This window comes from Pongo abelii, chromosome 19, assembly GCF_028885655.2.
Source record: "Pongo abelii isolate AG06213 chromosome 19, NHGRI_mPonAbe1-v2.0_pri, whole genome shotgun sequence".
Classification (NCBI taxonomy): Eukaryota; Metazoa; Chordata; class Mammalia; order Primates; family Hominidae; genus Pongo; species Pongo abelii.
In genome coordinates, this window is record NC_072004.2 from 69,429,478 (window position 1) to 69,442,496 (window position 13,019).

The window sequence follows — 13,019 nt, forward strand, 5'->3', positions numbered from 1 at the left end:
GTTTCCTCATCTGTGAGATGGGGCTGATAAAACATAAACTTGGTAGGTTTGACACTTTAACAAAATCATATACACAGAGCACCTAGCAAGTCGCCCTGCCTTCCCTGGGTTTCACATAAGGACTGAAACTGTCCTCTCAAGGTTAACAAGAATTGCATGCCGGGTTCTGGGCAGAAGTATAGGAGTAATTAAGCATTAATCAGGCCGCACTTTGGCCCACTCCTTTTTTTTTTTTTTTGAGAAGGAATCTCGCTCTGTCACCCAGGCTGGAGGACACTGGTGTGATCTCGGCTCCCTGCAACCTCCACCTCCTGGGTTCAAGCAATTCTCCTGCCTCATCATCCCAAGTAGCTGGGACTACAGGAGTGCGCCACCACACCCAGCTAATTTTTATATTTTCAGCAGAGACGCGGTTTCACCATGTTGGCCAGGCTAGTCTCGAGCTCCTGACCTCAAATGATGCTCCCGCCTTGGCCTCCCAAAGTGCTGGGATTACAGGAGTGAGCCACCGCTCCTGGCCAGCTTTTATTTAAGGATTGTTTAAGGCCAGGTGCAGTGGCTCACACCTATAATCCCAACACTTTGGGAGGGTGAGGTGGTGGGATCACTTGAGTCCAGGAGTTCGAGACCAGACTAGACAACATAGCAAGACCCCATCTCTACTAAAAATTTTTTTAAAGTCTGGACGTGGTGGCTTATGCCTGTAGTCCCAGCACTTTGGAAGGCCAAGACAGGAGGATTAACTGAGCCCAGGAGTTTGAGATCAGCCTGGGCAACATGGCAAGACCTTGTCTTTTTTATAATAAAAAAAATTTTATTATAAAATTTAATTTATTATTAATAATAAATTTTAAAAAAAATTAGCCAGGTGTGGTGGTGCATGCCTGCAGTCCCAGCTACTCAGGAAGCAGAGGCAGGAGGATCACTTCAGCCCAGGAAGTTAAGGCAGCAGTGAGCTATGATCACACCACTGCACTCCAGCCTGAACAACAGAGCGAGACCCTGTCTCAAAAAAGAAAAAAAAAGAAAAAAAAAAAAAAAAAACAAGGATTAAGATGTTTTTCAGATCCTGAATTCCAGCAGAAGGGCCAATTCGAAGACCCTCAGAGAGGAACTGATTTTTTTTTCTTTTTTTTTTTTTTTTTTTGAGATGGAGTCTCGCTCTGTCACCCAGGCTAGAGTGCAGTGGTGTGATCTCGGCTCACTGCAACCTCTGCCTCCCGGATTCAAGCAATTCTCCTGCCTCAGCCTCCCGAGGAGCTGGGATTACAGGCATGTGCCACCACACCCGGCTAATTTTTTTGTATTTTTAGTAGAGACGGGGTTTCACCATATTGGCCAGGCTGGTCTCGAACTCCTGACCTTGTGATCCACCCACCTCAACCTCCCAAAGTGCTGGGATTACAGGCGTGAGCCACCGCCCCTGGCCGAGGAACTGATTTAACATGAGAATGCAGTTTCTTTATTTCTTCATGCACTCTTCAACCAATTAACAATTCCCACACCTTGGCCACCCCACCCCAAACCCCATAAAACCTCTAGCCCCAAATGCTGCCCCACGATGATGAAACACTTTCTCTGCTGCACCCTCGGTGTTGGTGTGTCAACTTGCTGCACCTCGGGCAACACACCGGTTAGGGTCACAGGACCAGCTTTCAGAGGGGCCAGGGAAGGCTCCAAACCCTAAACTGAAATCCTGCCTCCAAGTTACAAAGCCCCTAACCATACCCTCTCCCTTTCCTCTGGCAGGCAGGGACCCACTGAGGACCCTCACCTGGGGAGAGGGAAGGAGTCAAAGGAAGTGCAGGGAGGGACCACCAGGTAGCAGAAGGGAAGAGGGAGGGAGGAGAGGCGAGGGAGGGGAGGGGAGGGGAAGGGAAGGGAGGGGAAGGGAGGGACAGCAAGAAGAGTTCAGCTTTCTGTGTGTGTCCCTTGAGGGGAGAGTCTAGGATCTGTGCCACCTCTGATATACTCACTCAATCACTCACTCATTCATTCAATACACTTTTATTGAGTCCCAGGCACTGTGCTTGGTGCTGGGGGGACACAAGCCCTGTGCCCAGGAAGAGTCTAGTTTTCTTCATGGAGACATAAAAAATCAATCATTTGGTAAGGGCTATGAAGAAAATCAGACAGAGGAAAGTGTTGGGGTTGTTGCTACTCTACACAGAGCCATGAGGTGGGCCTCTCTGAGGAAGGTCCCCTTGAGCTGATTAAGACCTGAATGAGAAGAAGCCAGTTAGTTACCTGTGGATCGGAGGGGATGGCAGCTGGAGTGGGTTAAGGGGTGAATCTGGGGAGAGCTAGAGAAGATGGTGGGATGAGGGAGGGGCTGCCTGACCACCGTAAGTTCACATTTTAGTCTCAGGTTGTTGGAGCCCTAGAGACAATCTGGCCCAACCTCCTTCCTTCCTTTTTTTAAAAAAAGATGGGACCTCGCTATGCCGCCCTCACTATGTGGCATGATCATAGCTCACTGCAGGCTCCAGTTCCTGGGATTAAACGATCCGCCTGCCTCAGCCTTCCGAGTACCTGGGACTACAGGCGCACACCGCCATGCCCAGCTAATTTTTAATTTTAATTTTAATTTTTTTTTTTTTTGACAGAGTCTCGCTCTGTTGCCCAGGCTGGAGTGCAGTGGTGCAATCTCAGCTCACTATAACCTCTGCCTCTCGGGTTCAAGCTATTCTCCTGCCTTAGCTTCCTGAGTAACTGAGATTACAGGCATGCACCACCATGCCTGGCTAATTTTTGTATATTTAGTAGAGACGAGGTTTCACCATGTTAGCCAGGCTGGTCTCAAACTCCTGACCTCAGGTGATCCGCCCGCCTCGGCCTCCCAAAGTGCTGGGATTACAGGCATGAGCCACCCTGCCTGGCCTAAATCATTTATAGAGATGGGGTCTCACTATTTTGCCCAGGCTGGTCTCAAACTCCTGGTCTAAATCTATCCTTCCACCTCAGCCTCCCAAAGTGTTAGGATCACAAGCATGAGCCACCATGAACGGTGCAAGCCCCTATTTTATAGACAGGGAAACCTTCCTCAGAGAAAGGAGGAAGCTGTCAGGGTCACCAGTGGTTGGTACTGAGCCTGGCCTCCTGCAGGACTCCCAGGCCAGGATGCCAACTCTCGCTGCCTCTTCTTTATCTGTCATACGCACCTCTGGTTCCATCTGACCAGACTGTCAGTTCCCCTGGCCCCCGCTCCTCACCCCCAGGCCATCTTCCTGTCTGTCAGCCTGGTCTCCCCTGCTGTCTGACTCTATCTTTGGGCCACTTATCTCTCTGCTGCTGCTGTTCTAATGATAGATGAGGTTTCAAGGCTCTACCAAACAAGCCTGTCCATCAGGAGCGAGGGGAGATCTCAGCTACTTCCCAAGGCCCCCCACCAGCCCCGCAAACCCAGAGCCTTGGGGAAGGATGCCAGCATCTCTTCAGGTCCTGCTCCCAGCTGCCCTTCCACTGGTCACAAGGACTCTGCCATCAGTCAGGTCAGGCTGCCCCTCCTTAGCAACTCTCCCCCAGAATGTCTTTCTCCTACATCTGGCCTCCCCAGACACCCGCTTCCTCCTCATAGGTCCTCCTGCCTGTGAAATCCTGCCTGGCCTGTGAAAAGGGCACCGGACTGGGAGTCAACAGCTGCCGCCTCTGGCTTCTTACAGATTCCTTAAGTCTAACCTCCATCCCTCCTGCTGGAGAAAAATGCATTTCTCCTGGCTCAATCTCTGTCAAAGCCAAGAAGACAGGGTGGCCTCTACTTAGAGAAGTGATTCAAGTCTCTGCCTGCCCCACTCTTCCTGGGCTCCTCAACCATCTACTACCCCAACCCTACTCTGAAGTGGCCGCCCTCAGCCAGGCCTGGGTCTGGCCACTATCTCCCAGCCCATCCTTGTTACCTCCCAATTCCCCCTTCCCCAGCCCTCTCTGTGGTTCACCCAATCCAGCCAAAGGTTCAGATCCTCCCCTCATAAACTCTGTTACACCCAGAGTTCAGAAGATCACACCAGGTTGAGGATTCAAAGGAGCCCAGAAATTATTCGTAACATATCCAACTCTGTCCTGTTTACCTTGATTTTTTAAAAGTAGCAGTTACCCATAAAGATCCTAATAAATATGAAAAGGAAAGGCAATTATAAAAAATCCTTCATTATTCCACACACAAGAGTCAAAGATTTTGCCAACAGCCTCACTTTATAAATGCAAAAATAGGTCCAGAGAGAGAAAGTAACTTGCCTAAAGTCACACAGCAAGTGAGATGGCGGGACCAGAAGCCACGTCTCTGGCCACCCTCTGTGTGGTCTCCCTGAAAATTGGTGGTTCTCACCAGCAGCTTCTCGGCTCATCAGCTCCACTGCCCATCAGCTCCACTGCCCTCTGCCCACACTTCCCACTGTCAGCCTCCTTCCCCTCCCACCCCCCACATACTCTTCTTCTCAGTAGGGACCCAGGTCTGTCTCAGCTACATGCTGGGACCATTAAAGTCAAGAACATTGCCACTGCCACTGTGCCTGGTGCCAGCACACCCCTGAGACACAGCAGGTCAACCACAGCACTCGCCTCAACAGCCCCTCCCTCACCCCACCTGAGGGGCACCCATGCCAATGATGCATAGGTCTCTATCTTCTTAATCATCTCTGTCGAGGGGCCAGGCTGCAAATTACCCATCTCCCCAACCCCAGAGAAAGTCTAGGTGCATAGGGGAGAACAGAGACTATGAAACTTATACCATGAGGGATTCCAGGTAGATCTCAGAAAGGACTTCCAGGTGGGAGAGATGAGTTTGGAGAACTGGTAGGGGGGAAGAGGAGTGTGCAGAACGGGACGCCTCCCTCCACCCCCTACCCCAGTGCCCCATCTAGAGCCAGAGTAGCTGAAAGCCAAAGGCTGCCAGGGCAAATGGGAGCAGGTGTGAGGACGGGGACCCTTGAGGCTGGGGGTGCAGGAGCAGCAAGTTGCTTCTTCCTGGGCCCACTGCCTCTCTACTGACACCAAATAGGCAAGGGAAGGTGACCGAATGGCTGCTGCCTTCCCAGGGAGAGACGCTGTGTCTCCACCATCCCCCTGGCTGCTCCCACCTATCCCTAGCCCGGATCAGCTTTGGGGTCGGGGGTGTGGCAGAGAAGAGGAAAAGAAGGCATGGCTGGGGCAGGTGCCTCCCCAGGCTCACATCTCATCAGAATTCAGCCTTGCCTGGGGTGATCAGGGGTCCTGATGACTCTCCCGCTGTCCCCTTTCAGAGCCCATGGCCACATAGAGCCCCCTCTCCTAAGGTCCCTCCAGTATCCTTCCAGGAGGGAAGGAGAGGTCCGGGCATCGGTGTCTCCACCATCACTCACACACCCTATGTGTTTGGGAAAGCGGGGTCCCTATCCACCTGCCCACAGCCCACAGCGCTCCTGGCCTCCTGCGGACAATGCCCCCGTCGCGTACATCGCCAGGCCGTCCACACCTGCCCATGCCCACACCTGCCTGCCCGTCCCTCCCCGCCCCCGGCCCACCCGGGCCGGCTCCCGCCAGTCCTACCTGCTCCGGGCTGAGGGCTCAGCGCCCGGGCAGCCTCCCTGAGCACCAGCACCAGGAGCCAGAGCTCGCCTCGCATGGTGGGTGCCCGGACCTGCCCCCGGCCTGCTTGCTGCCCCGGTCCTGACGAGGGAGGGGGCCCTGGCTCAGGCTCCGGCCGCACGGTCCCCGGGGCTGGCAGAGGGGCGGGCGGAGAGGAGGCGGCGGAGCGCGGGGCCGGGCGAGACGGCAGGAGCGGCGAGAGCGCGAGCGGAGCGCGAGGCTGCGGCCTCCGGGAGCAGGCGGGGAGCTGTGGGGGGCCGCTGGGTCGGTGGGGGTGGGGGGGAAGCTGGGGCAGGGGGCGGGGCGGGGGGCGCGGCGTCTTTGGGGGCTCTCCCGGCGCCTGCCCTCAGCCCTCCCGGAGCGCTCCCCTAGAGCTCCTGCAGCCGCTCCCAAGGCAAGGGGTGCAGAGTAGGGGATAGGACGGGAGCCCCTCGGGCTGAGAGAACCCCTAGAAGCATCAGCCGCCCCGCGCGCCTCACTGAGCTCCTGGCTCCCTTTCCCTCCTCCGTTCCGCCGGGAAAGCTGCAGAGAGAAGGCCCGAGGGACTGGACCCCTGGAAGGCACAGGCGCCCCCTCCCTGGGCCACAGGCCCCTGCCTGTCCCCCGCCCCCAGCTCCTCCAAGCTCTGCGACTTCCTGAGCTGTTCTTCGGAATTCTGTGCGTCTCTGATGCTTTGTCCTCCAGCCCCCACCCCCAGGAATCTCCCCCTGCAGCAAAGACCCCCAGCTTTTCTCCCCAAGAGGGGCCTGAATCCTACCCCCATTCCATGATTCCACCTTATCCCTCCACCCCCCATTTCCAGCACCGATTTGCCCCCCAAGCCTAGCAGACGTGAGGGTGGAGGGGGCCTGGCTACCCCTTACTCTGCAACAGCCTGGACCCCTCCCCACGAGTAGGTAACCCGGGCCTCCTGCCTCTCTGGGGCCTCCAAGCCTGCTCAGGGCCAGACCCAATCAATCTTCAGAGCCAGCCCCAGACGAGGAAATGGCTCACCCCACCTGCCACTACCTTCTAACAGGCTCTGGGGATAGATCATCTTTTTATTTTTTCTTCTAGGACAGAATAAAAATACCCGCAATGTAGGATATTTAATAGACGGCAAGGAATCAGGTCAGGACACGAAGGTGACTCTTCCCTCCCCTGACCTACTTCGTTCTTGTGACGGCAAGGAGCTGGGGCGCTGGAGAGTGGGAGACGGGGTGAGGGGGCATCCTGGCTTCTAGTGGGCTGGGGCCTAGGGACTAGAAAACCGCGGAGAGGAAGGGTGCGAACGCTGAGCGCCATTGGAGAAATTTTCCAGGAGGAGGGATATGGGTGGGGACAAGAGAAGGTAGGTACACTGTGGGCTGGAAGAGGCAGATTCCGTGGCACTGAGGTTAAAGAAAAAAAAAAAAGAAAAGAAAAGAAAAAAAAAACACCTAAGAAAGGAAACAACTAAAGGCTCTCTAATCTCTTAGAACGCCGGTTCCTCCTTCCGCCGGGCCCAGAGTCCCACAGACTACCTCCTCCAGCCCTAAACCCAATGTCCCCTTACCGTGGAACAAGGCAAGGCCGGTCTGTAAATTCTTCTTAATGTCTAATTTAAATCCCAACTTGGCGGACTCTCAAACAGGATCAGATAGGCAGCTGCCTCCAGCTGCAGCTACTTGCTGCCCTCAAGTGGCCACGTGACGAGCCACAACCCTCTCGTCCTGCGGGTTTCCTCTTTCCCCGGCCTGCCCATCCCCTGTCTCCGACCTCCTGCCTTCCTCGAGGTCAAGGTGAGAAGTCTCAGGACGGATTCCAGCTCCAGCCCCGGCGTCTTTGCACATTTCTCCATCTGGGGTACCTCGTGGTCTGTCTTACAAGAAGAGCTCAGGCTGAAACATAAACTTGTAAATAGTAGAAGCAAATGTGTAAATTTTAATGTAAGCCTCTAGAACTTGAGATCGTAATCACCTGCAGGGTGTGTGTGTGTGTGTGTGTGTGTGTGTGTGTATTTTGTTTGTTTTTTGAGACAGGTTCTCGCATGTTGCCTAGGCTGCAGTGCAGTGCTGCGATCATAGCTCACGGCAGCTTCCAACTCCTGGACTCAAGCGATGGGGGAGCGTATATGAAAACACAGATTTCTGGACTCCACCCTCAAGTTTCTAATTCACTAGGTCTGGGATGAGGCCTGAGCGTACCCAGGTAATGCTGCTGGTCCCAGGACCACATTTTGAGAGCCACTGCTGTTGAATCCCCAGTTCCTTGCAGTCCCTCACTGCTCCTCGTCTGCCAGTAGGAGTAAAAGCAAACAGCTTAGGAAAAATCGACACCCGGGACAAAAACAGTATAGTATCTCGAAAATGTTAAAGAGGGGGCACCCGGATTTGAACCGGGGACCTCTTGATCTGCAGTCAAATGCTCTACCACTGAGCTATACCCCCCCTGCCGTCAAAACCACCGCAGGTAGTCACTTAATGCTATTGCTGCGCAGGCGCTGTGTGGCGTTCTCGAAGGGAAGTGGAAGTGGGGTAAGACGTTTACAAGAGATGGAAAATATACAACTCCCAGAAGAATTACTCACTTGGAAGCAGGGGTTGTTTCCTGAAGCTCTGAGTTGAAGATCCCCACTGGTAGTGTAAGAAAATGTATTCCTGGGGTGTGGAAGGAGAAGTCTCTCGAAATATTTCACTTCGGGGGCGTCCCACTCTCCTGTCCTGCAGAAGACCCCTTGCCACGTCTCGGAGCTTCTTTCTCCCTCCCACATGCTCACGCGGCTCCTCCCGACCTGTCTTCCCCAGCCCAACTCTTAGAAACAGCCTCCTTCCCGCCAAGAAAGAGCCGTCGGGGTCACTGGCCAGGCTGACCTGGGGGTGCGCTCGCCTCTGCCCTGCCATTGCGAGGTTGAGCCACCCGTACCGTGTTCCAAGGGTCAGCCCGGAGCTCCTCGCCCTCACTCGCATTGCATTCCACCCTGGGTACACACACAGGCTGAGCCACTGGCAGGGGCCAGGACTCCATCCTCACTCGCCTGCGAAAGCAAAAAGGGTGGCAGGGCCCGAGCCTCTCTCCCATTCCATCTGTGCGGGAACTCTTTAGGGGACCTCCGGAGACCAACAAAACAGGGTAACTCCGGCGTACAGAGGGGGCACCCGGATTTGAACCGGGGACCTCTTGATCTGCAGTCAAATGCTCTACCACTGAGCTATACCCCCACCACGCCAGCGTGTTTTTATTAGAGTAAATTTCTATGGAATAGGGGTGTGGTCTTCATTTTCCCTTTAAGTTTTAATCTGAGGATTGCGTCGGGATACCTATTGAAAAAAACACAAAATACAGTGGGAATGGCTAGAATTCCGGAGTTCTTCCTTCATAGTCACGCTTTCGGAAAACCAACTAGATTAAGGAATCTTGGGCCGGGCGCGGTGGCTCACGCCTGTAATCCCAGCACTTTGGGAGGCCGAGGCGGGTGGATCATAAGGTCAGGACATCGAGACCTCTTGGCTAACACAGTGAAACCCCGTCTCTACTAAAAATACAAAAATTAGCCGGGTGTGGTGGCGGGCGCCTGTAGTCCCAGCTACTCCGGAGGCTGAGGCAGGAGAATGGCGTGAACCCGGGAGGCGGAGCTTGCAGTGAGCCGAGATCGCGCCACTGCACTCCAGCCTGGGCGACAGAGCGAGACTCCGTCTCAAAAAAAAAAAAAAAAAAGGAATCTTGGGCCCTCTATATCCGTGCCTAGACTCTCCCCCAAATGACCACTGACTGGCTTGAGAAAAGGACTGTCCCCAGGACCGCCCCAGGTCTAGGGATGTACAGATGAACAGACTGGATCTCCATCTTGTCTCCTGGGCTTTTCCAACCCCAGGGTCGCTCCTCCCCTTCTCTCAAACCAAAAGCCAGTTTGAGGAACAGAGGAGAAGGCTGAAATAAGAGGTAAGCATTTTTCAATAGCATTTATTACAGCCTTATAAAAATCCTAATACAGTATTTTTTAAAAATCCTGGCCGGGTGCGGTGGCTCACGCCTGTAAGAGCTCCCAGCACTTTGGGAGGCCGAGGCGGGCGGATCACGAGGTCAGGAGATCGAGACCATCCTGGCCAACATGGTGAATCCCCATCTCTACTAAAAATACAAAAAAATTAGCAGGGCGTGGTGGTGCGCGCTTATAGTCCCCGCTACTCGAGAGGCTGGGGCAGGACAATCGCTTGAACCCGGGAGGCGGAGGTTGCAGTGAGCCGAGATCGCGCCACTACTGCACTCCAGCCTGGGCGGCAGAGAGAGACTCCAACAACAATAACAAACAAACAAACAAAAAATCATTACAGAAAGACAAACAAAATAAGCAGCCCCTGTAGGAATCTGGTATATTTGGGAGGAGTGGGATTCACATTGGAAGGACACTAGAAGTAAAGGGGATGCTGTGGAGTGGCTTAAAGTCCAAGAGCTGTGGTCAGAGTCAGCATCTCAGAGGGAATGGGAAGACGAGAAGTGGAATCCCTGCAGTGCAAAGGGCTGTCCCTCTCTGGGACGTCCTGTCCTCCTCCATTTCCCCTTCCAGTTTTTGCCTCTACCCTCCCCGCCTTGAGCCCACCTTCTTCACCTTTCTAGAATCTCCTTTGCCCAAAGGGAATGGGACAAAAATGGCTGAGGGGCTAAAAAGCCTGAGGGTGGAAGTAGGTTTGAGGAAATGAAGAGCAATTCCAGGGGTGTCTTTTTTTTTGAGACGGAGTCTCGCTCTGTCGCCCAGGCTGGAGTGCAGTGGCGCGATCTCAACTCACTGCAACCTCCGCCTCCCAGGTTCAAAGGATTCTCCTGTCTCAGCCTCCCAAGTAGCTAGGATTACAGACGCCCGCCACCACGTCCGGCTAATTTTTGTGTTTTGTTTTGTTTTGTTTTGTTTTGTTTGAGACGGTGTCTCGCTCTGTCACCCAGGCTGGAGTGCAATGGCACAATCTCGGCTCACTGCAACCTCCACCTCCCGGGTTCAAGCAATTCTTCTGCCTCAGCCACCCGAGTAGCTGGGACTACAGGCGTGCACCAACACCAAGCTAATTTTTATATTTTTAGTAGAGACAGGGTTTCACCGTGTTAGCCAGGCTGGTCTCCAACTCCTGACCTCAAGTGATCCTCCCGCCTCAGCCTCCGAAAGTGCTGGATTATAGGCGTGAGCCACCGCGCCCAGCCTCAGGGGTCTCTTAGTCTGCGCCGCCCCCCCCCAACACACACACACATTATTCCTATGGAGAGATTGAGGGCTGAGGAGAGGGAGAGAGTTCCACTCCCTAAATCTGCAACATATCCAACATTTCCCTGACATCTCCAAGAAGGATGCCTGCGGCCATGGAGTGAGGAGCAGCTTATTCTGCTGTGCTGTCTGCAGGAATCCAAGGTATGCAGTAACGGGTTGGGAGAATGGTGTCAATCTCACTGTCCATAGCAGCCACTGCTCCCACCAGAGAACCATAGAAAAGTAATAAATAGCCACTTGATTTTCCACCCATGTTGACCATGCAAAACCCCAAAGTTTCTGGTTGACGTCAGACTGGAACACCAGTTAGCAGCGGCCTGAGATTCCATCCACCCGAGCCCGGCAGGCAGCCTGCAGGGAGGAAGGAACAGGAGGGGTCAGCCTATCCCAAGAGAATGATGGCCTTCAAGTCTCCAGCCCTTGCCCAGAGCGGACTGGGTGCAGGAACCAAAGTTACATCCAACAATTCAATTAACAGAGATGAACTGACTTGAGTACCTGCTGTGCATCAGGTACTGTGCAAGGCTCTGGAGTTACTGGTGAAAAAGCAGACATGCCCCTGAGGCTTCCTGTCTAGTGAAAGAGATGGATACTAAATAAATGGTCAGACACATAATTCTGTAATTACATACTGTGATAAAGGAAATATACAGAGGCCTCTGGATGCCTGAGCGTCAGGGAGGGCTTCTCTGAGGAAGGAGCCTGGAGACTCACCTTGCTGGGCCCCTTAGCTGTGTCTCTGGGCAAGGATTCTTCACGGCGATCTGTGCCAGAAAGAGGTTCCCTATGCAAGTTCCCCCATTAGATTGTAAGCAACTCCGGCGCATGGGTGGAGTCTTGGTCATCTCTGTATCATCCTCAGCCTCGGTCTGGCACCGCATAGGCAACATGGGGGGTACTTAGAAAATGCTGATTGGGCCAGGCGCAGTGGCTCACGCCTGTAATCCCAGCACTTAGGGAGGCGGAGGCGGGTGGATCACCTGAGGTCGGGAATTCGAGACCAGCCTGACCAACATGGAGAAAGCCCGTCTCTGCTAGAAATACAAAAATCAACTGGGCATGTTGGCGCATGCCTGTAATCTCAGCTACTTGGGAGGCTGAGGCAGGAGAATCACTTGAACCCGGGAGACAGACGTTGCAGTGAGCTGAGATCATGCTATTGCACTCCAGCCTGGGCAACAAGAGTGAAACTCCACTCAAAAAAAAAAAAAAAAAAAAAAAAAAAAAGTGGCCGGGCGCAGTGGCTCACGCCTGTAATCCCAGCACTTTGGGAGGCCGAGGCGGGCGGATCATGAGGTCAGAAGATCGAGACCAACCTGGCTAACACGGTGAAACCCCGTCTCTACTAAAAATACAAAAAAAAAATTAGCCGGGCGTGGTGGCTCACACCTGTAATCCCGGCTACTCGGGAGGCTGAGGCAGGAGAATGGCGTGAACCCGGGAGGCGGAGCTTGCAGTGAGCCGAGATCGCGCCACTGCACTCCAGCCTGGGCGACAGAGCGAGTCGCCGTCGAAGAAAGGGAGGGAGGGAGGAAGGGAGGAAGGGAGGAAGGGAAGGAAAGGAAGGGAGGGAAAATGCTGATTGAACTGACTGTGGGTTGTGGAAGAGGGTTCTCCTGACCCAGGGGGTGGCAAGGACACTGCTAGAAACATGTGGTCCCTTGGACTGACTTGCCTAAAGTCTCCCCTTCTTCAAAAAACACACCTGGGCCAGGCGTGGTAGCTCACTCATGTAATCCCAACACTTTGGGAGGCTGAGGCAGGAGGATCGTTTGAGTCCAGGTGTTTGAGACCAGCCATGGGCAACGTGGCAAAACCCTATCTCTACAAAAATACAAAAATTAGCAGGGCATGGTGGTGTGCGCCTGTAGTCCCGGCTACTAGGGAGGCTGAGGTGGGAGGATCGCTTGAGCCCAAGAGGTTGAAGCTGCAGTGAGCCATGTTTGCACAACTGTACTCCAGCCTGGGGGGCGACAGAGGGAGACCCTGCCTCAAAAAAAAAAAAAAAAAGATACCTGTGTGCCCAGCCTGCCATGATTCCACTTGACAGGTAAGAAGAAAGGGAAATTTTCCAGGCCTGATGTAAGGCCCTTTCTACGTGGCCCAGCTCCTTCAAATCCTCCAGGTGATTACTCAATAGCTACCTGCTCAGTGTCCCTTGTCAGATAACTTACCTAAAATTGCAACATTCCCTCCACACATTTCCACTCTCCCTTTTCTTTTCTTTGTTTTTACTTTTGGA

The 13,019-nt window shown here is 53.7% G+C and overlaps 1 protein-coding gene and 2 non-coding genes across 6 annotated transcripts in view; all 3 read right to left on the minus strand.

The window, feature by feature from the left end:
* The window catches only part of PLXDC1 (plexin domain containing 1), an 84,064-nt gene extending 77,929 nt beyond the window's left edge, over positions 1-6,135 (minus strand). For 3 of the 4 annotated variants that reach the window (XM_024235070.3, XM_054546635.2, XM_054546634.2), the window contains exon 1: positions 5,524-6,135. In XM_024235070.3, coding sequence (XP_024090838.3) covers positions 5,524-5,599 — 76 coding nt within the window. In that variant the 5' untranslated portion in view covers positions 5,600-6,135. The remainder of the gene's footprint in view (positions 1-5,523) is intronic. The other variant, XM_054546636.2, reaches the window with a different exon arrangement.
* Positions 6,136-7,898: 1,763 nt separating this feature from the next.
* TRNAC-GCA (transfer RNA cysteine (anticodon GCA)) lies at positions 7,899-7,970 on the minus strand. The gene has a single exon. It is a non-coding gene; the product is annotated as a tRNA-Cys (tRNA).
* Positions 7,971-8,669: 699 nt separating this feature from the next.
* On the minus strand, positions 8,670-8,741 carry TRNAC-GCA (transfer RNA cysteine (anticodon GCA)). The gene has a single exon. It is a non-coding gene; the product is annotated as a tRNA-Cys (tRNA).
* Between the last annotated feature and the right edge of the window lie 4,278 nt (positions 8,742-13,019).